We start from the raw sequence: 24,623 nt of genomic DNA on the forward strand, positions 1-24,623 counted from the left end.
AAAGAACTTAGGTCTTACTTGCTTTCATTGGCAAAGTGAAACGTTAAGTCCTTCAGTAAACTGAAGTACAAGAATAACCAAAGTCGTTTAACCCTTCTGTAAAGTACTTCAGTCTGATTTTTAAGAAACGAAGTTCTGCTTTTAAGCAGCACTTCGTTAAGCAGTGCTGCTTTTAAGCAGCACTTCAATTAAGCAGAAGAATTATTTCTAAGACAATAGAGGGAAGCTTTTACAAATTTAAGATAAGCTTACGTGTTCAATCTTTTTATCTAATCATATGATCTACTATTACTACCCCCGTAATTTTCCGTTCATGGTATTATCAGCGATAGTAATCCACCGGCCGTAGCAATAAGTATTTTTTTTCCTATTTAATTTATTTTTGAGCGACTCATTAAATCGCTTTCTGGAGTTGCATCTACTGGGACTTTATTTTATCCCTTTAAGATATTTAGGTTCTATCGTCATAGTCCCAATCCCCGCCCCTATTAAGACCCCTTTATCAGCTAAAATGGTGTCAACATTTTTTAAGTCACCCTAAAATTTTTTTTAATTAGATCTTTCTGGTTAATCTAATAGAATTTTAAAACTACCAGAATTTTTATACCAATTACCTGACTTGTCGGTCTGTATATGATAAGACGTAAAAGGAAAATTAATCAATCAAATGAAAATCCTCAGAAATCTGGAACATACGCAACGGGGGCCTGGAAGTCTGTCTCCACCTCCCTCAGAAAAAATCACAATCGTTCGTAATATCAAGCCACTGCTTACCCGAATAATCAAATAAAATTTCTTTTTTTTTAAATTGATAAAGTGAGCCCTTCAAAAATAAAACTGAGTCCTTCAAAAGTAAAATAAGCCCTTCAAAAATAAAATTAACCCTTCAAGAATAACTCATGTGCAAGAGCCTGCCAAAAATAACGCCATATCACAAGAAATCATACTGCTAAAATTTTCGTGTCGTGTTCCGCAAAAATTACTTATATAAGCATGAAGATATGGATTCTAGAAAGAATTTTTACAAACGAAGAAAAAACATACGTGGAATACATTTAGTGGGCCTTCTTTCCATTAGCCAAGCATTAGCCGGACAGAGCTGCATGACAAATCTTCCTGCTTGTAGGCTAAGTAAAAAAAAACTGATGAAACAATGGTAAAATCTTACGTGATTTGCTAGTATTAACAAAAGATGTCCCAAAATGAGTGAATTTCCATCGATTGACCTAAATATATGGCAGGTCATGATTTGTAAGTACAATTTTAGAAAACATAGCCCCCCACAATTAGCCCCTCCCCACGATATAATATATTCTGATTATGAATATTAATCATTTATGAAGACAGAATAAAAACAGAACTAGAAATCAGATGTCAGACAGCTATCCCTCAAAATTGAATAGTTCATTTAGATTCCTCATTTATATATACATACACTTCGGATTTTAATGGTGGGATGAGGGCAGGAAAAATATCATACACAGACAAAATATAGAAGAAAAACCATTAAAATCATGAACATACAACACTTTAGAGGGACTAGGACCAAGCCAAACTCTTCTCACCATGCACAAGTCCCTACTTGTAATATAAAAAAAATAAATCGAAAACTTACCTCGTTTTCGAGCTGCATTAAAATATTGTTTTGCTCTTGAAGTTTAAGTTTTGCTTCGTCAAGTTCTGCTATAGATTTATTTCTTCTTTGTTTGGCTTTCTTCAATTTTTCTTGACTTATCTCTAGCTCTTTTTCCTTTTGACTTGTTTCTGCTTTTTTCACACCCGCTTCCTCCTTCTTAGCAGTTAAGACCTGAAAGTTTCAGATAAATTTTTCGTTTGGCATTGCAAGTCAAGTAGTTGTTTAACTAAACCCAGGGGTCTAGGGATCCATATGAATAAATACAATAAGATGTTTGAACAACTATAACATGAAATTAAAAAAAAAAATATAAAGACGTATTTCAAACAATATTATATGAAACTTCAATCAACATCATATTAATACAAATTAATAAACATAATAGATTATAAAACACCCACAAAACGATTATTTAAATCATTCCTGTAGCAAATTTCTCTAATCAGGACCGCTTAGAACCTTGCTGGTCAAAGAATTTTTTTTTTGTGCCCACATTCGTTTCATCACCCCTTTTTTCTTCTTTTTTGACACAAATGTATATCAAGGCAGTGCGTAAAAATGTTTGCTCTGGCTATTAGAAACAAGGCTGTTGCTCTGTCAAAACGAGACCTACTACTTTATTGATGAAGAGAGACTGTCAAACAATACAAAGTAGTTTGTTCAAAATACTTGTTACAGAACGTGGAATGTCGGCCATCGTGGCTGTTCAGCAGTAATATAGTAAAAAAAAAATAGTAAGGAATAGTACTAAAAGAAATAGCAGTAAAGTAAATAAGTAAAATAGAGGAGAAGAAGTAGAAAATGTAAGGTAGAAGTAAATGTAAAGGGTAGATTGCCCTCTTTTTAAATTTTGTTTCGTTTATGGAGCTGAGGGAGGATATAAGCATTTTGATGCTCAACAGTGGAGCTCCGTATTTCATAAGATTCTTTTTCTTGGCCAAACTGCTCCATTAAACCTTGGCAATTTTTCAGCTGTTTTTTAACAGAAAGTGAAAGTTATAACAGAACATTTTTCAGAGACTGGCCATTCAATTAGGTAAAGGTCCGTTTTCTTCTTAAGCATTTAAATCAACAGTTAGAAGACATTATCATTCTAAACCATGGCTGTGGCCTATTTCTGTTTACCCTAAATAGTTTGATGCTTGTATTAACAAAACAACAAAAATGTAAAAGAACAATGACAGTTCGTGCTCTTGAATTGAAACACTTAAATTATTTCATTTTCACAAAAATTTTTTTTGCTTGCTAAGTTATCTATTAATTACATGCTGGACAAAACAGTTCCAAAAGAGCCAGTTTCATAACCATAGAACCCGCAGCAGTGGGCAAAACATAAAAAAAAAGATATAAAAGAATAGTTGCTCTATTAAGAGAACACAATCAAATTTAAAATTGACGAAACAATAAAAAGCGCTTATTATGTCTATAAAAGAGCTGGATGATCTTCCAGGAAGAGATCAAGGTCAGGTGATTTATTTGGGTTTCTGTAAATGTAAAATTAGTAGTATTTTCGAGTTCTACACCCAAAAAAAAAGGTAAAGAATGCGGCATTAGACTAATGTCACTGTATATACTTTATCTCTGAAAGACCATGACAAGTACTTCATATGCTTATATATCGTATAAGGATCACCGAGGAGAATAATGACAAGGGTTTTGTTCCTTTGTTTATCGGGCTCGGCCCATAGTAACTCAGATTTTAAATTGGGGTTTGTATGAAACTTTGTGGTGAAACAAATATTTTAATTGACGCTAACTCAGAAATGACAATCTTAATCAGACTTGGTAGATACCCTGACAGTAATTGCATATTTATATGTTAATTCTATAAGAAGTTCTTGCATCTTTTTTTAATTCTCCAAGAGGTATAAGTATGTACTTTTGCTACTTAGCTTACTTTCCTGTTATTGTGGCTACAATTTCCACGGTAACTAAATTGTTGCCCACTACTTGTAGTCTCCCTGTTACTAAAGTTACATAAAGCCGTGCTTAGTGTGCCGCACCGTCATATAGCAGCTTAATTCTTGTTTTGAAAATTTCCATGGAAGGAGCGCAGAATTTTCTAGCATTACTTAAAAAAAAACAATGAAAAAATAAATATGAAAAAGGTTTTTCAACTGAAAGTAAGGAGCAGCATTAAAACTCAAAACGAACAGAAATTACAATGCATATGAGGGTCTCACCTCCTCCTAATACCTCGCTCTTTACGCTAAAGTATTTTTAGTAATTTCAACTATTTATTCTAGGGCTTTTGTGATTCAGAGGTGATTCTTAAGAAATTGGGACAACATTTAAGCTTCAGTGTAAAGAGCAAGCTACTGACGAGGAGGTTAAACCCCCCCCCCCCATATACGTAACAAAAACATAAGAATGCAGAAGTTTGTTACGTAAGCTAATTTGTAAGTTACGTATATCTTTTACTAATAAAAACATTCGTAAAAAATTAAAAGTTCTAGTTGCCTTTTTAAGTAACCAAAAATCAGAGGGCAACTAGGCCTCTTCCCCCGCTTTTTTCTCAGAGTCATTCAATAAAAACTATGAGAAAGCCATTCAGCCAAAAAAAAAAAAAAAAAAAATATGCAAATTTCGTTTTAATTATTCACCTGCAGAGAGCCAGAATCAAAACATGCATTGATTCGAAAACGTTCAGAAATTAAATAAAAGACAAATTAAATAAAAATACAATTTGTTTTTTTAACTGAAGGTAAGGAGCGACATTAAAATTTATAATCAACAGAAATTACTTCGTATATGAAAGGGGCTGCCTCCTCATCAACGCCCTGCTCTTTACGCTAAAGTTTTTTACTGTTTTAAAAAGTAGAGTTAAGAGAAAGAGTCAAACTTTAGCGTAAAGAGTGGGGCGTTGATGAGGAGGCAGCCCCTTTTATATACGAAGTAATTTCTGTTCGTTTTAAGTTTTGATGTCGCTCCTTACTTTCAGTTAAAGAAACTTGTTTTTTTTATTATTTAATCATGAGAAGAGCCGCAGCGTTCACTGTATGGAGAAAGAGCGGTTGCTGTAGTTTCCCTAATTATGTATATGTATATGTATATGTATAAGACGTTAATATGACTAATTTTGCCATATTTTCTAGAGGTCTGGGTTAATCCAACTCACGTTGTTATCACACAACACCTTTCATAACGGAGCAAATGCTAGTCTGCCTAATATGTATCTTAGTGTCTCATGGAACTGCCACGGTATCTATGGAACTATATGTAAGATTCGAACACATAGGAAGTTTTCTAGATGAAGAAGCAACTAAAAGTTTTATCAAGCTACGGATTGTTGGTCAATGGGCTCATGAGACAGCTTACATGAACTAAAAAAAAAAAATATGTAAACATCTGTGACTCATTACTGCTTAAGTGCAGGGAGCTAGCGGTGTTAAAGGACAACATTGTGCTATTGGTAAATCTTAAAAAGTAATTTTAGATTGCAATAACAGGTATAAATGAGGTGAGGCAGGAAATAACACTGCTTTGCTAGAATCATGAAATAATCTGTTACACAGATGGTTTGCGAATTGACAAAACTTGGGTACTGAAATAGTGATATATCGACATGTCCCGAGTTTTCATTTGTAGTTAACAAACACAAACACTAGGAAAATTTGCACCAAAAAAAATTGACAAAACTTGGGTACTGGAATAGTGATATATCGACATGTCCCGAGTTTTCATTTGTAGTTAACAAACACAAACACTAGGAAAATTTGCACCAAAGAAAATTATCACCTAATACAAGTTGCTCAGAATTGAGTCCTCCAGGTTAGCATGTTTGAAACTGAGCCGGCAGCTGAAAGATTGGTAGAAATAGAAAGCAAGGAAGGGGAACATGCGTATATTTGAAACTCAGAAGGCAGCTGAAAGATTGAAAGAAACAGAAAGCACGGAAGGGAACATTTGTATATTTGAAACTGAGCAGGCAGCTGAAAGATTGGTAGAAACAGAAAGCAAGGAAGGGGAACATGCGTATATTTGAAACTGAGAAGGCAGCTGAAAGATTGAAAGAAACAGAAAGCAAGGAAGGGGAACATGCGTATATTTGAAACTCAGAAGGCAGCTGAAAGATTGGTAAAAACAGAAAGCAAGGAAGGGGAACATGCGTATATTTGAAACTCAGAAGGCAGCTGAAAGATTGAAAGAAACAGAAAGCACGGAAGGGAACATTTGTATATTTGAAACTGAGCAGGCAGCTGAAAGATTGGTAGAAACAGAAAGCAAGGAAGGGGAACATGCGTATATTTGAAACTCAGAAGGCAGCTGAAAGATTGAAAGAAACAGAAAGCACGGAAGGGGAACATTTGTATATTTGAAACTGAGCAGGCAGCTGAAAGATTGGTAGAAACAGAAAGCAAGGAAGGGGAACATGCGTATATTTGAAACTCAGAAAGCAACTGAAAGATTGAAAGAAACAGAAAGCAAGAAAGGGGAACATGCGTATATTTGAAACTCAGACGGCAGCTGAAAGATTGGTAGAAACAGAAAGCAAGGAAGGGGAACATGCGTATATTTGAAACTCAAAAGGCAGCTGAAAGATTGAAAGAAATAGAAAGCACGGAAGGGAACATGCATATATTTGAAACTGAGCAGGCAGCTGAAAGATTGAAAGAAACAGAAAGCACGGAAGGGGAACGTGCGTATATTTGAAACTCAGAAGGCAACTGAAAGACCAGAAACAGAAAGCACGGAAGGGGAACATGCCTATATTTAAAACTGAGCAGGCAGCTGAAAGATTGAAAGAAACAGAAGGCACTGAAGGGGAACATGAGTACATTTGAAACTGAGAAGAAGGCTGAAAGATTGGTAGAAACAGAAAGCACGGAAGGGTAACATGCGTATATTTGAAACTGAGAAGGCAGGTGAAAGATTTGTAGACATAGAAAGCACGGAAGGGGAACATGCGTAAATTTGAAACTGTGAAGACAGCTGAAAGATTGGTAGAAAAAGGAAGCATGGAAAGATAACATGCGTATATTTGAAACTGAGAAGGCAGCTGAAAGATTGGTAGAAACAGAAAGCAGGGAAGGGGAACATGCGTAAATTTGAATCCGTGAAGGCAGCTGAAAGATTGGTAGAAAAAGGAAGCATGGAAGGGTAACATGCGTATATTTGAAACTGAGAAGGCAGCTGAAAGATTGGTAGAAACAGAAAGCAGGGAAGGGGAACATGCGTAAATTTGAATCTGTGAAGGCAGCTGAAAGATTGGTAGAAAAAAAAGCATGCAAGGGTAACATGCGTATATTTAAAACTGAGAAGGCATCTGAAAAACTGATAGAAACAAAAAGCACGGAAGGGGAACATGAAGGATGAAGGAGAAAATACCCCCAGAAAATAACTTCCGTCGAACCCGCCTCCAAATACCACCTCCAAGCGGCTCATTGAACTCCAATCCCTCCGGACCTCAAAAAAGAACTAGAATTTCTGATCCAATGAGCTCAATTCAAAGTTTCTGTGACCTTGAGGTGGATGTGTGGATGAGGAAGGGATAAATTCCCCCCCCCCCTGTTAGAAACAAATTTCGCTCATTTTGGGGTTTATTGGTATTCTTTACTTTCATAATAACAGCGTAGACCAGAAATATTTCCAGAAATCATAAGGGATTAGATATTAATTTCACATTTTTGATGCATTTTTAGAATTTCTAAATACCATTTTGCTCCATTTTTGCGGCTTAAGCGCTTCGGGGTAGACTTGGGAAGATGTGGTGGTCCCCGTCCTGCCCTGGTACCTGGGACCATTGCTTTTCGTGAGGCAAAAATATTTTAATGATTTAAAGAACATACAAATTGGAACTCGGGATGTTATGACGTTAAAAATGACTATCGTATCGAAATTTTGAGTGACGAATTCAGATGATTCAAAGTGGATTTATTAGATATTTCAATTCCTATCCCAGGGATAGGTAAGATGACTTTAGTTGATATAGAATTTCTTTACTCAGGCAGGAAGGATAGGGTACATGGGCGAGGAGTAGGGTTCATGATGAATACGGAAGCTGCTAAGTCCTGTTTAGGCTGGGAAGGTATTAATAATCCGAATACTGTTTTTTCACATGAATACTTTTATGAATAATTTTGATTTTCATTTAAGGTGAGTCAAATTCGAACATGTATTAGTTGAAAAAACGTTCAAAAAAAAGACAAAAGTTTTAAGGCACTTGATAAACACCAAGTAATTATTAAACATTTTTAATCGCGAGATATTATGTAAAAAAAATCAAGGAATATCTAACCCCCTCCCTCTGAAACAATAGCAACGTAGACAGGCAACAACGCTAAAAAATTTGGAAACAGCATTGTTACCTTCGTTACTTTTTTAATGCTGAAATCTATACTTAAGAACTGAACATCAAAATCTACATAAAAAAAGAGATGAGCTGGATTTTTTTCTCTTTTCTTCTACTACGTTATTATATATCTATTTTATATCTTACTAGCTGTTGGGGTGGCGCTTCGCGCCCCCCCAAGCCCCCCCGCGCGCGTAAGTTGTTACGCGCCATTGTAGTTGTGTCCTTGTGTCCCACCTGTGAAAATAGATAGATATATATATATATGTCTTTAACTACGTAAAACTTGCGAATATACAACATTCTTCGATGTCCCATTGTCTGTGCATATAAATAGATTGTCAGGTTTACCGACTCTTGAACATGCAACATAAAATTGTCCATGGGAAAAACAATCTGTATTCAGATCTATACCTCATTATTCTAATGATTGCCCTTGAGCTTTGTTGATGGTGATAGCTAATCGAACATTCCCTGTGTCCCCGTCGTCATTTATATATCCCCATGTGCCCCCACCATCCCCGTTGTAGTTGTGTCCCTGTGTCCCGGTCGTCATTTATTTTCCCAGTATCCCAGTCGTCATTTGTGTCCCAGTGTCCCAATCTGTAATTTCTCTTTGAGCGTCCCGGTCGTCATTTATATTCCCTGTGTCCCGGTCGTCATTTGTGTCCCGGTGTCCCGGTCTGTAATTTATCTTTGAGTGTCCCGGTCGTCATTTATATCTCCCGGTCGTTATTTGTGTCCCAGTGTCCCAGTCTGTAATTTCTCTTTGAGTGTCCCGGTCCTCATTTACATTCCCTGAGTCCCGGTTTTTAGTTTTCTTTTTCTCCTTTATTTTTCAGTTTTTTTCCTTTTTTTAGTTTTTTTCTTTTTCTGTTTTTAGTTTTTTTATTAGTTTTTAGTTTTTTTTTTCTTTTTAGTTTTTTTTTGTAGTTTTTACCTTTTTTTTAGTTTTTTTTCTTTTTTAGTTTTTAGTTTTTTACCGGTGTCCCGGTCTGTAATTTCTCTTTGAGTGTCCCGGTCGTCATTTATATTCCCTGTGTCCCGGTTTTTAGTTTTCTTTTTCTCCTTTATTTTTCAGTTTTTTTTCCTTTTTTTAAGTTTTTTTTTCTTTTTCTGTTTTTAGTTTTTTTAGTTTTTTTATTAGTTTTTAGTTTTTTTTTCTTTTTAGTTTTTTTTTGTAGTTTTTACCTTTTTTTAGTTTTTTAGTTTTTTTTTCTTTTTTAGTTTTTTACCTTTTTTTAGTTTTTTTAGTTTTTTAGCTTTTTTAGTTTTTTTTTAGTATTTTCCTTTTAGTTTTTTTTTGTAGTTTTTACCTTTTTTAATTTTTTTCTTCTTTTGTATTAATGTCAAAGCCAAGGTTCGAACCTGGAACCTCTCGGACCTAGAACCTGGAACATAACGCTTTACCAACTCAGCTACTTCGGCTTGAATACATTCGTTTTTGAATTGGTATATGATTAAATAATTCAAACGTCATATAATGACGTCACACGACAGACAGACAAACAACTTATTTTTATATATATAGAAGATAGATATTTGTTCTTACTATGGGCGGATCAGTTTCTTGTCAGTCACATTTTCAACCGCATATTTCTCTTATCGACTAATTAAACATCATTTAATCGCGAGATATTTTGTAAAAAAAAACAAGCTATTTCTAAGCTCCTCACTCTGAAACAATAGCAACTTATATATAAAAATAAGTTGTCTGTCTGTGTGTCTGTCTGTCAGGTGACGTCATGTTTCTGTGTCGACTGACGTCATGAAGTTAGTTGTCGTCATTTTTGCTATGACGGTGACGTCATTAAAGATATTTAAGACATATATGTTCACGTAGATATCTATTAATGTTTAAGTTTAAAATGACTGATGAACTTACAATGGCAAAAGCCGATGAAGATGCTCAAAGAGTCTATGCCAAAAAACTTGCTGCTGATAGAGAAAGTCATAAAAGAAAGCGTGCCGAGGAATCAAAAGAACAGCAAGGAAACAGGCTTGAGGCTAAAGAACGCAGAACAGCGCAGTTAGATGAAGATCCACCTGGACAGCGAGAGTCAAAACATATCAAAACTGAAAATGATAGCGATGATGATTGGGTTTGGGATTTTGACTTGGATAAGGTCATCAATGCCTACCAGATTTTAGTTAAAAAAACAAAGGTTCGGCGATATGTATTTTATAGTGAAGCTGAAAAATAAAGAAGAAAAAGAAAACTGAAAAAAGAAAATATGTAAAAAACTAAAAAATACTAAAAAGAAAAAACACTCAAAGAGAAATTACAGACCGGGACACAAATGACGACCGGGACAGAGGGAATATAAATAACGACCGGGACACTCAAAAAGAAATTACAGACTGGGATACCGGGACACAAATGACGACCGGGACACAGGGAATATAAATGACGACCAGGACACAGGTATTTAAGAATATCGTTCAAAGACAAATTTTTAATTGTAAGAAGACCGTTGAAAGAGAAATTTCTAATTGTAAAATGACTGAAGAACCTACAATGGCAACGGTACCACCATCGAAGTAGATAATCAGTGGGTTGTTCCATATTCCCCATTATTATCAGAAACATTTAATGCAAACATAAACGTTGAATACTGTAACTCCGTAAAGGCAATCAAATACATATGTAAATACGTCAACAAAGGCAGTGACATGGCAGTTTTTGGCTTGCAGCCCGAAATCAAAGATTTCGACGAAATCGTACAATATCAGGCTGGAAGATACATAAGCAGTAATGAAGCTGTTTGGCGAATTCTTTCATTTCCGATACATGAGCGTACTCCAGCTGTTGTTCACTTAGCGGCACATTTACAGAATGGTCAACGTGTTTATTTCTCGGAAACCAACGTGCAACAAAGAGCCCTGAATCCACCGGATACAAAATTAACAGCTTTTTTTTCGCTTTGCAAAAATGATTCTTTTGCAAAAAAACTGCTGTATACTGAAGTGCCTTCATATTACACGTGGAATACTTTGTCGAAAATAGGGTAAGTCAGTCGACGGCCAACCTACCATCTTCAAAGATACCACGATAGGAAGACTCTACACCGTTCACCCCAATCAACATGAATGCTTCTTTCTACGCCTGCTTTTGGTGAATGTACCCGGTCCGACATCCTTTGAGTATTTGAGAACTGTAAACGGTACTATACATGACACTTACCGTAGTGCATGCCAAGCTCTGAATTTATTGGAGAATGACCAACACTGGGATAACTGCATCAATGACGCGTGCGAAACGTCAACCCCAAGTCAAATTCGTGCATTGTTTGGCATCATTTTAACAACTTGCTCTCCATCAGCTCCTACAGAGTTATGGGAAAAATATAAGTCAAAAATGTCCTAAGATATACTCCATCGAAAACAGTTAGAGACGTCAGATATGACTTTTGATTTTACATCAGAAATTTATAACTACAATTTAGTTATTATAGAAGACTAGCTGTTGGGGTGGCGCTTCGAAACGTCAACCCCAAGTCAAATTCGTGCACTTGCTCTCCATCAGCTCCTACAGAGTTATGGGAAAAATATAAGTCAAAAATGTCCGAAGATATACTCCATCGAAAACAGTTAGAGACGTCAGATATGACTTTTGATTTTACATCAGAAATTTATAACTACACTTTAGTTATTATAGAAGATTTGTGCGTACGTATGGCAAACAAACCTCTTCAGGATTTGGGAATGCCTTCACCTAACCGTATCGCTGCTGTTTCGACATGTGTAGAATTGGATCGTGAACAAAGTTACAGTACGAGTGATCTATTGTCGTATGTACAAAATAACATTTCCAAGTTAACGTCGGAACAAAAAGACATTTATGATACGATAGACTCAATTTCAGGACGTATACAACTACCTGCTGATTTCTGTAATTTAGTGACGTCCAAAAATGAATTGATTGAAAAAGTATTTCCGAATATTCTAAAAAAATATAAAATAATAAATGGCTAAGTGAAAGAGCGATTCTCGCACCCAAAAATATAGACGTCCACGAAATCAACAATATTGTTTTGACCAAGATTCGAGACCAGGCAGTCCTTTACAAGTCAGTCGACACAGTTTTGGAACCAAATGAAGCGGTTAATTATCCATCTGAATTTTTAAATTCCATAGATCTTTCAGGGTTTCCACCACACGTGCTACAACTAAAAATAGGCGTACCAATAATACTTTTGAGAAATATCAACCCACCAAAGCTTTGCAATGGCACGCGACTTGCCGTAAAAAAAACAATGGAAAACCTAATAGAGGCCACAATCTTGACAGGGCCTTTTGAGGGTGAGGCTGTTCTTATTCGTCGTATTCCCATGATTCCAACGGATCTGCCTTTTCAATTTAAAAGATTGCAATTCCCGATTTGATTAGCATTTGCAATCACCATTACCAAAGCTCGAGGTCAATCATTAGAAAAATGTGGTATAGATCTTAATACTGATTGTTTTTCCCATGGACAATTGTACGTTGCATGTTCGAGGGTCGGTAAACCTGACAATCTATTTATATGCAGCGACAATTGGACAGCGAAGAATGTTGTATATTCGCAAGTTTTACGCAGTTAATTTGTATTGTATCTATCTATCTATCTATCTATATAAAAACGAGTTGTGTGTATGCATGTTTGTTTGTTTGTAAAAAGAGCGTTTGCATATGACGTCATTATTAGTACATACGGCTTTGTATTTGCACAGACAATGGGAAAGCCAAGAATGTTGTATATTCGCAATTTTTACGTAGTTTAACTCCTGCAGACGAAATGAATGCTTGCCTGAAAAATTCTAATTTATGGGCACACGTAAAAATATTAAAATTAACTACAAATATGCGTGTCCGATTGCAAAATGATGACTCTGGTGAAACATTTTCAGATCAATTGCTGGCAATTGGAAACGGAAAGCTCCCAGTAGTGGGAAAGCCAAAAATAGTTTTTAACACATATATAAATCTATCTATATTCACAGGTGGGACACAGGGACACAACTACAATGGCGCGTAACTAATATGGCACGTAACGACTTACGCGCGCGGGGGGGCTTGGGGGGGCGCGAAGCGCCCCTCCAACTCGGTGTTGGCGTAGCGCGAAGCGCCACCCCAACAGCTAGTATATATATATATATATATATATATATATATATATATATATGTATATATATATATATATATATATATATATATATATATATATATATATATTGCAACGTAGACGGGCAACAACGCTAAACAATTTGGAAACAGCATTGTTACCTTCGTTACTTTTTTAATGCTGAATTCTGTACTTAAGCACTGAATATCAAAATCTCATATCTCATATTTTATTTCATAAGCAGATATATATGCAGAAGGGGGGCATCGATATTAACCTCTTTCCCTCACAGAAATGTCGAAGTTTTTAAGACCAATAAATTTTTAACGTAATTTGCAGAGCTTAAAATTCTGAAATCTCATATGCACCATATTTGTTGTAATCGAACTGAGATACATTTTGTCAGACATCTTCTCAGATGTGATTTTCTACATAACTATTTCAGATCAAACATGACATCTACGAATATATCTATTAATACGAAAATACCAACATCGTAAATTTATTTGAATGGTTCATACAAAAAATCCGCATTTACATATTGCTTATCTTCGACGATAGCAAAAAAGCTATGATACTTAAGATATGTTCTATTACACTCTTGATTAATTCCTCTTTAAAAATTAGTACTTGAGAGTTAGCAGGTATACTATTTGTCGCCCACTGGAAGAAAGACTTGTTTTTCGAGTAAATTAAGCCAGTGAGCCAGTTAAGCCAGTTAGAAGCCAGAAGCAATCTGAATTTTGGATTCGGTCTTGCGTCACTACGGCCTTCGGTCTGAACAGTTTCTTCTATTGCAGGTGATATACTTTCACAACGTTTAATACTTTCGCCATTATCCTTGCTTTTGTCTGTCAGAGTATCGCAGTCAACTTTAATTTCTTTTTGGACTTAAAGGCCCTTTTGAGGCTGGACGATAGCAAAAAGCTATGATACTTAGGATATGTCCTCTTACACTTCTGATCAGTTCCTCTTTGAGAATTAGTACTTGAGAGTTACTAGGTGTACCATTTGTCACCAAGTGGCAGAAAGACTTGCTTTTCGAGTAAATTAAGCCAGTGATCCAGTTAAGCCAGTTAGTAGCCAGAAGCAATCTAAATTTTGGATTCGGTCATGCGTTACTACTGTCTTTGGCCTTGACAGTTTCTTCTACCTCAGGTGATTTACCTTCACACTTGCACCATTATCATTGCTTTTGTCAGTCAGAGGGTCGCTGTCAACTTCAATTTCTTTTCAAATTTGAGCAGGCCCCTTTGAGGCTAGACAATAGCAAAAATCTATGATACTTCGGATATATTCTGTTACTCTCTTGATTAATTCATCTTTTAAAATAAGCACTTGAGAGTTAGTAGGTATACCATTTGTCACCCAGAGGCAGAAAGACTTGCTTTTCGAGTAGGTTAAGCCAGTGAGCCAGTTAAGCCAGTTAGCAGCCAGAAGCAATCTGAAATTGGGATTCGGTTTTGCGTCACTACGGTCTTCAACCTCGACAGTTTCTTCTACCACAGGTGATTTACTTTCACAGCTCTTAATACTTGCACCATTGTCTTTGCTTTTGTCAGTCAGAGTGTCGCTGTCAACTTGTTTGATTCGAAAAGGCTCCTTTGAGGCTGGAACATTAACATTCTGAGCCTCATTGACTAGTTCGGGTTCAGTGTCCTTCGAAGTTTCATCCATGTAGGATTCTTTATATTTCTTAATCGCCCACGTGATTGCTATTCCAGCACATGAGACTGGAATCCCAATTGCACAAAGTTTAATAATACTCATCTTATAGCTTTCTTTAAGTAACTAATGGAAATACCTGGGAATGCTCGTATATATTGTGGAAAAGACGTCATGGTTTTCATACTGCTGTTATGTTTTATACCAAGAGTGACGTCATATTATCTGTAGTGATATGTTTATACAACCTGAAATGGCTTCATACAAAATATGACGTCATTCAAATTTATGAAAGCAAGGAGAAATTAGACTGATATTAGCAGAATAAACCTTAGAAATATTCCATTAGTTCTCTGATAAGTTTTTTTTTAAGTATAGAAGTTTACAAAACGATGAAAACGAATAAAACTGATAATACATTAAATTGTGATGAATTATTTTAATTTAGAAAGACGAGTTGTCTAAGTTAATATTTTTTCAGAGAGGGGGGAGAGAGGGGTAGAAATTCTTTGATATTTTTTTACGAAATATTTTCCGATTAAATGATTTTTAATTAGTCGATAAAAGAAATATGACGTACTCAAATACGTTCTGAGACCATACTAGCTATGCATGACGGCTATTCTTTTCTTTTTTCTTTTTCCTCTTTTTTATTGTTTTGAGCACTGAGGACGACTTGGCGGAGGTCCTTGTCGAAATGTTTGCTTGTTGTAAAAACTTCTCTTACAACAAGCTAAGTTGGGGGGCAAAGTTTAAAACAAGCAAAGTTTGCGAGTTGGGGGGGAGGGCAGCAATCTTGGAAAACGCTGAAAGCGGAGAGATCAGGATGAAACTTGGTGGGGAGAATAAGCAGAAGTCCTAAATACGTGATTGACACAACTGGGCTGGAGTGTTAATTCAGAAAAATTAGAAAAATTGAGGTATTTTTAACTTACAAACAGGTGATCGGATCTTAATGAAATTTGATATTTACAAGGATATCGTGTCTCAGAGCTCTTATTCTAAATCCCGACAGGATCCGGTGACGTTGGGGGGAGTTGGAGGGGAAACCCAAAATCTTGGAAAACGCTTAGAGTGGGGGGATCGGGATGAAACTTCGTGGGAAGAATAAGCAGAAGTCGTAAATACGTAATTGACATAATCGGACTGAATCTGCTCTCTTTGGGGAAGTTGGAGGGGGTGTTAAATTTGGAAAGATTAGAAAAATTGAGGTATTTGATATGAAATGAAATTTGATATTTACAAGGATATCGTGTCTCAGAGCTCTTATTTTAAATCCCGACCGGATCCGGTGACGTAGGGGGGAGTTGGAAGGGAAACCCAAAATCTTGGAAAACGCTTAGAGTGGGGGGATCGGGATGAAACTTGGTGGGAAAAATAAGCAACAGTCCTAGATACGTGATTGACATAACTGGAACAGATTCGTTCTCTTTGGGGAAGTTGGGAGGAGGGTTAATTCTGAAAAATTAGAAAAAATGAGGTATTTTTAACTTAAGAACGGGTGACCGTTCGTGTGGTATTTTAAGTTTGATATTTAGATGGAATTCGGGTCTCAGAGCTCTTCTTTTAAAACCTGAACAGATCTGGTGACATTGGGGGGGGAGTTGGAGGGGGAAACCGAAAATCTTGGAAAACACTTAGAGTGAAGAGATCGGGATGAAACTTGGTGGGTAGAATAAGAAAATGTCGTAGATACATGATTGACGTGACCGGACTGGATCCACTATCTCTGAGGGAGTTCGGGGGGGGGGTCCAGTACTTTGGCGAGTTCGGTGCCTTTGGGCATGCAGATACGATAAAAATTGGTAGGCGTGTCAGGGACATGCACAAATTGACTTAATAAATTCGTTTTCCCCGATTCGACCATTTGGGGGGGGGGCTGAAGGGGGAAGAAAAATTAGAAACAATTAGGTATTTTTATCTTATGAGTGGATGATCGGATCTTAATGAATTTTGATATTTAGAAGGACTTCGTGTCTCATAGCCCTTATTTTAAATCCCGACCTGCATTAAGCCTCTAATTTTCCTTTTTAACTAATCTATCGATTCTTAGAATTTTGCTAGAGCTCATGCCATATGAGCTCTTGGCTCTTCCGACCTTGTCACAAATGCCATATGAGCTCTTAGCTCTTGTTTTTAACTGAAAGCGAGGAGCGACATTAAAACTTAAAACGAACAGAAATTGTTCCGTATATGAAAGGGGATGTCCCCTCCTCGACGCCTCGCTTTTTACGCTAAAGTTTTTACTGTTTTAAAAAGTATAGTTGTGACAAAGAGTCAAATTTTAGTGCAAAGAGCGAGGCGCTGAGGAGAGAATAGTACCTTTGATATACAACATAATTTCTGTTCGTTTTAAGTTTTAGTGTCGTTCCTTACTTCCAGTTAAAAAACTTGGTTTTATCACTTGATTCAATAAGGAAAAGCCTATTGCCTATTACGCATAGCATTTGATATTGGGAAGTAAATAGACATTTTTCAGGAGGTGATTTCTTCTAGGTGATTTTCAGTGATGAGATGAGGGGGATACACCCTCTTAAATAGTTTGCTGGCTACGTCAGAGTATGACTTTGTATCCTAATCCTTTACGAACAACAAGTGGAACACAAGGTTCGTTAAATTAGAATATGATACCTTCTTGAACATTCTAAATAACCTTAGCGTGAAGAGCTAAGCATTATGGAGAGGGTATCCTCCTCATATACTTAATAGTTTCTGTTCATTTAAGTCATTATGTTGGTCCTTTCTTTCAGTTGAAAAAAACCTGCTTTTTTGTTTAATTACTCAAAGGCAGAAATAATTCTAAGGGGATAACATTGAAATGCTGTTTATGAATAGCCGAAAGTAGACAGTAGTTTATTTTTCTTTACCTGGAGGCTGAGCCGGCCCATGCTATTTCAAATATAGATCTTTGTGGTAAGCATTTATGCCATCGAAGCTTGTTTTTATATTATTCAAGGTTTGGAAAAATTGTGCAAAATGCTTTTTAATTACAATTATTGTAATTGGATTTCGGCAAAGTGAACAGTTAATTAATTTGAGCAAGATAAAAATTCTCGGAGACATCGAAATCGATATAACGAATATAGAGAGCGAAAATATCGATATATCTTTTAATCAAATTATCACCCAGCACTTCCAATTTAAAGCAAAACATCTCATCGTAAAAATCAGCTAATAACAGACTTAAAGTAAAACAGAAGTGCGGTTTGATTATGTTAGCTAATTGCCTACAGGTAGTTAGATTACCTCTGCATCCATTTTGTCAACGTAACGGTAACCAGCCATGCGAGGGTAGAACGTGACGTAAATTAAGCAAATAATTTAAAAAATTCTCCAAAGGTTCAAACTATGAAATGCTGATAGCTACGTACATTAACATCCATGATATTCCATTATAAAATAAAACGTTAATTCTTCTTTTCAAACTTTGGGAGGATTTTGATAGCAATGAAAATCTGCATTTTAAATGTCGAAAGTTAAAAGTTATGTGGCTTATTTCTATTTTTTTGTGGGGGATTGCTAACTTTCCACTACCTGGTGTATACCATATCTTAAATTACCTTATGTAGCAAACTCCCACATCGCTTGGAACAGTCCTTGAAAAACTTATTGCAGTTCGAAAGCGCCAGGCAAATTTTTTCCCCTACGAAAGGAGCCATCTGTCAGCAAATACTTCAAATATTTGCCCCCCCCCCCTATTTCTTCACGATTGAGCACACTTTTAGCAGTTAAAAAGTGATCTATTCTCTACATTTTCATTTCTCTAAGCACTCCAGGATCTGTAAATGTCACACCGGACGAAAATAGATTACACCTTTGACCTCATCAACCTTTAGACAAAGCTTTATCTTGACATAGCTACAGAAATCTGCATCGACAATTTAAAACCATTGAAAAGTAGGCTACTTTTTCTATTTTTGATCTTAGGGCAGAACTTTAACTGCTCGCTGCTAAGTAAATATATTAATTATCAACCTACACCAAAAGACAGCACAGTCTACAAGCAGAGTCAAAAGCAAAGAAAGCACATCTTGGCTTACTTAATGAGCAGTGAAAATTCCAAATCTCGAACAATGTTCTTAGTGCTCTTCAGCCGAAAATATAGGAATAATAGGATTTTAGCCAAAATATAGGCATTTTATAGGAGTGCATCAAGATATAGGAATTTATTGGAATTTATAGGCGAGTCCGAACGCTGAAATAATTAAAATCAAATGTGAATGTAAATCAGAATCTAAGTAAATCAGGGTCAGAACTGTAAGAGAGAAGATTATTTTTAGTTTCTATTTTCTGACGATTCTGCAGAGCTTTACCTGTTCATAGTTACATAAATCAGCATCTACAATTTCACACTGTAGAAAAGCAGCTTCCCACTGCTTCAACAAATAATTCCTTTCAGATAGTTCTTGGTCTAACTTGTGATGAACATTCTCAATATCTTCGTTCGCTGCATCATTACGCTTCTGGAGTGATTCTACAGTTGAAATTTTTTCTTCCTTTTCTCGATTTAAGGATTGCAAAGTTGCCTCTAAATTCTAGAAGAAACAAATACCTTCAATAAATATACTGAACATATAAATATATTCAGTAAAATATGTGCAATCTCAACATCTCTCTTTGGTAAAAGCAAAGTTTGAGAATAATGAAATAGTTTTTTCAAATTTTAATACCAATAACGTTTGTTTTGTTTCTTTATTGAATCCGTTGAAAATTCACAACAGAATCATGCTATTAATGTTTATTTTCTCTTGAAAATTCAATAATAATAATAACGACAGTTTTTTTTTAAACCTGAGTGCGAAAAAGACTGCAAACAAATAATTTCATTTGAATTACTAATTTCCGAATATATACCAACGAAAAATATAACACAGATCGACTGCTCAGTCTAGACGATGAAGCAAAATTTCACAATTTTTTCATGGTTCTTGCAAAATCTATCTGTTAATTGATTCATTTTCAATGAAACATCAAAAGCTTCAAATCTTTTCGAAAACTTCTTTTTAATCTTTAATCTTTTAATCTTTTTGATAAAGAAGTCTGAACTTCTTCAGACTTCTAATTTTTTAATCTTTTTGATAAATAAGTCTGAACTTCTTCAGACTTCAGAATTATAATTTTTTAATCTTTTAATCTTTTTGATAAATAAGTCTGAACTTCTTCAGACTTCAGACTTCTAATTTTTTAATCTTTTAATCTTTATGATAAAGAAGTCTGAACTTCTTCATACTTCTAATTTTTTAATCTTTTAATCTTTTTGATAAAAAAGTTTGAACTTCTTCAGCCTTCTAATTTTTTAATCTTTTAATCTTTTTGATAAAGAAGTCTGAACTTCTTCAGACTTCAAATTTTTTAATCTTTTTGATAAAGAAGTCTGAACTTCTTCAGACTTCAGACTTCTAATTTTTTAATCTTTTAATCTTTTTGATAAAGAAGTCTGAACTTCTTCAGACTTCTAATTTTTTAATCTTTTTGATAAAGAAGTCTGAACTTCTTCAGACTTCAGACTTCTAATCTTTTAATCTTTTTGATAAAGAAGTCTGAACTGGCAGTAGAAGATAATATTTTCAAAAAAGAAACGAAAACGATAGGATTAGGTAGCTCAAAATTCTGACAATGAAAATATCTGCTTAAATAAACTAAAAAATATAAAAATATGATTAAATAAACCAAAAAAATATCTCTATATTTGAAAGCAAACTGCGACAAAATATAAAATTCCAGCTTTAATTACATGCCGAAAATTTGCAGGTTCTATGATAAAATTTCATATAATTAGCATTTTGTCTGAAGAATTCGCAAAAAAGTAATTCTGAAAATGACTCTTCTTTAAGTTTTTTTTTCACTTGGTTCTTGATTCACTTGTTTTGTTTGTTTTTTTTTCAAGAAAAAAAAATAACGCAAGAAAATAAAGTTTATCATTAAACAAGAGCTAAGAGCTCACATGACACTTGTGACGAGGCAAGAAGAGCTAAGAGCCAAGAGCTCATATGGCATGAGCTCTAGAAAAATTCAGAGGGAAAAAGGAAATCAGAGAAATCATTTAAAAGGAAAAATCAGAGGCTTAATGCCGGTCGGGATTTAAAATAAGAGCTCTGAGACACAAGGTCCGTCTTAACATCAAAATTCATTAAGATCCGATTATCCACTCGTAAGTTAAAAATATCTCATTTCTTTCTTATTTTTCTTCTCCTTTCAGCCCACCAGGTGGTCGAATCGGGGAAAACAACTTTATCAAGTCAATTTGTGCAGGTCCCTGACACGGAGGCGCCATTTGGGCCAAATCTTGGGGTGGGCATGAACTCCATCTTGCCCCCCCCCCCAACTCACTTCGTGTTGCGTAAGAACAATTATTTTTATTGGGTTTTGGCAGCACATTGATCAAGTATTCTAAGTATAAACGCATTTTCAGCACCCGTGTGTTGCATGGAAATGTACTGTAACCGAATGTGGTCAGTGTGGAACACACTGGCCTCTAAGATTAATTATAACAACGAAGATCACAATCAACAAGGTTAAGTGATTAAACCGAAAGTGGAAAACTCAACCAGACTACAGGCTGGCCTTCCTCAGCGAGAGACTTTCATATTTAAGTAAACAATACATCGGTGAAAGTAATCTTCACTAACATGCTGAGGGTTGTAACCAAAATCTCGGTTTTTCTGCAACAGAAATCTTTCAGATAAAATATATTTACAAAAAGGAAAAAAATAACAAGAGAAAAAATATTACAACACTCAAGGTAACAAGGGGAACCGCCGAAGTTTCATCTTTGCAAAATCGTCAACAAGCTGGTCGTAGTCCAAATTTTTGCTAAATCCTTCTCTGCAAACATCAAAAGGAGGTAACTGAGACAATCGTCTCCTGTTGTAGACTGCAGGTAGTTTTCACTATTTCTAGACTAGAAAATAAACGCTCATTGCTCGCTGTTGTCACAGGAAGTGTGGCAGCAATACAAAGTATTTTTATTACTTCTGAGTAAGCCACTGGCAATGCCTGAAGATGGTCGACAATGTCTAGGAAGTTTGCCGGCCTTTTCTCCTCTTCCAGCAAGAAACGCTTGGCAATACTAGCTCGAGATTCGAGAAGAAAGTCGTCGATATCCAGCTCGCCGTAAAGGAAAGAAAAACGCTTGAGTAACTCTGTGTCCATAAATTATGTCGAGCTTGGACCCAAGGCTTCGAATGTGCTCAGCACTGGCTAGTTATCTGTGAACCTTCTGTCAAATTCGGCTAGTAGATGGTCAAAGGTCTCGGAGTACTCTCGCTTCATTTCATCCGCCAAAGTAGTCGAAGTTGTCACAAATTGTTTCAGATGCTTGGTGATCTTTTGAGTTCAAATGATAATGGCTATTAATACCTTTATATTTACCCAACTAAAAAGCTAATAGACTTAATGATGTAAAGTCTTCTACTTCGCTCTGTGCTCTTGTCTTTAGAGTCTTATGGTAGCGTTGGCCTACAATCTGGGGTTCAACCGGTAGAGGGTGTCAAGCGTCTCTAACTTTCATAAGGTTTATGTGTCAAGCATCAAAATATTTATTTGCACATATGATACAGTTAATGTACATAAAACGAGGACAGAAACAGAATAAGAACTGACTCGAGTAATCTAAAACGGTGGCTTATATTCACTAAAACAAGGAAATAAACATCGAAACATTTGACAGGAACTGACCTATTCTATTCTTTCAACTTAGAGGAATAACTGCAAATATTCAGAATTTATAATATTAACATAATCACCTAGGAAGTGGGCATTTGACAGAACTTGAGACTTTTATTATGAATCTAACCTACTTTCAAAGTTTACAATGATTAATAGCAAATATCGTAATTACCCCAAGGGTCGTCAGGTAATTACGCTCTTTGGTTAATAGGCATGCAGTAATTTCAAATCAATTGAACATAATGGATTATGTTGGACATAATGGATCATTATGACCGGCAAAGGGCCCTTTGTGATGGAAGCTTGGGCCCCCTGGAAAATCTGAGGTGGGCATTTTCCCACCCCTGACCCCCCAAATGGCGACACTGCCCTGACACGCCTACATATTTTCATCGTCCTAGCACATTCAGAAGCACAAAAATCGGCAAAACACTGGACCCCCTAACTCCCCCAAAGAGAGCGGATACAGTCCAGCTACGTCAATCACATATTTACGACATTTGCTTATTCTAGCCACCAAGTTTCATCCCGATCTCTCCACTCTAAGCGTTTTCCGAAATTTTCGGTTTCCCCCTCCATCTCCTCCTACTCAATGTCACCATATCTGGTCGGGATTTAAAATAAGAGCTCTGAGACATGAGTTCCCTCTAAATATCAAATTTCACTAAGATCTGGTCACCCGTTCTTAAGTTAAAAATACCTTAATTTTTCCGAGTTCACCCCCCCCCCCAACTCCCCCAAAGAGGGAGTTGGATACCTTCTAATTATGTCAATCACGTATATAGAACTTGTGCTTATTCTTCCCATCAAGTTTCATCCCGATCTCTCCACTCTAAGTGTTTTCCAAGATTTCCGGTTTCCAAGATTTCTGTTTCCCCACTCCAACCCCGTTTGTCTCTAGATCCAATTCGAATTGAAAATGAAGCATCTGGGACATAAGAACTTTCTATATGTCAAGTTCCATTAAGATCCGATCACCCATTCAAGATAAAAAGATACCTCAATTTTCACATCTTCCAAGATTTCTGGTTTCCCTCTCAAACTCCCCCCAATGTCACCAGATTTGGTCGGAATTTAAAATGAGAGCTCTGAAGCACAAGACCATCTAAATATCAAATTTCATTAAGATCTGATTACCCATCCGTAAGTTACAAAGACCTCATTTTTTCTAATTTTCCGAATTACCCCCCCTCCCCCAACTCCCCCAAAGAGAGCTGATCCGGTCCAGTTATGTCATTCACGTATCTTAGATTCACTTATCTCTGTGATTATTCTTCCCACCAAGTTTCCTCCTGATCTTTCCACTCTAAGCCTTTTCCAAGATTTCCGGTACCCCCCCCCCTAATGACACTGGATCCAGTAGGGTTTTAAAATCAGAAAGATCTGAGTTAAGAGGTTCTTATAAATATGAAATTTCATTAAGATCCAATCACTCCTTCTTAAGTTAAAAATACCTCATTTTTTCTGATTTTTCAGAATTATCCCTCCCAAATCCCTTAAAGAGAGCGGATCCTTTCTGGTTATGTCAATCACGTATCTAGGACTTGTGCTTAGTTTTCCACCAAGTTTCATCCCTATCCCTCTACTCTAAGCGTTTTTCTAGATTTTAGGTTTCCCCCTCCAACTCCCTGAATGTCACCAGATCTGGCCGGAATTTAACATAAGAGCTCTGAGACACGATATACTTCTAAATATCCAATTTCATTAAGATCCGATCACCCGTTCATAAGTTAAAAATACCTCATTTTTTCTAATTTATCCAAATTAACCGTCCCCCACTCCCCCCCAGATGGTCGAATCGGGGAAACGACTATTTCTAATTTAATCTAGTCTGATCCCTGATACGCCTGCCAAATTTCATCGTCGTAGCTTATCTAGAAGTGCCTAAACTAGCAAGACCGGGACCAGCAGACCGACAGAATTTGCGATCGCTATATGTCACTTGGTTAATACCAAGTGCCATAAGAATCTACTAGACAATTTTTCGCCTGTTTACAGGAGCCTCAAGGTGTGCTTTAAAAAGTGCTAAATAAGAAAATAAGCTCGTTTACCGAAGTAAAAGGATTTTAGCCTAGAAAAAATGTAACAGTTTGGCTATTGCGTTCATCAGTTTTAAACTTGTGAGAAGATGGACAAGGTGACTGATGGAATAGTTAAAGAAGGTACGAAAAATCAGAGATTGAAGTGAAGAAAAGAAATTTCCGAGTCTGGAAAAGACCCAAAACAAATAGAGCATTTTTACGGAGGACTAAGGTCGG

General features: G+C 36.1%; 1 protein-coding gene across 4 annotated transcripts in view; it reads right to left on the minus strand.

Annotated features, from left to right (window-relative positions):
- The window catches only part of LOC136036718 (coiled-coil domain-containing protein 39-like), a gene marked incomplete in the record, with an annotated part of 149,037 nt that overhangs the window by 81,036 nt on the left and 43,378 nt on the right, over nt 1-24,623 (minus strand). For all 4 annotated transcript variants that reach the window (XM_065719061.1, XM_065719063.1, XM_065719064.1 and 1 more), the window contains 2 exon segments: nt 1,616-1,807; nt 19,011-19,232. In XM_065719061.1, coding sequence (XP_065575133.1) covers nt 1,616-1,807; nt 19,011-19,232 — 414 coding nt within the window.

Source organism: Artemia franciscana, chromosome 15 (assembly GCF_032884065.1).
Source record: "Artemia franciscana chromosome 15, ASM3288406v1, whole genome shotgun sequence".
In the NCBI taxonomy this organism is placed as follows: Eukaryota; Metazoa; Arthropoda; class Branchiopoda; order Anostraca; family Artemiidae; genus Artemia; species Artemia franciscana.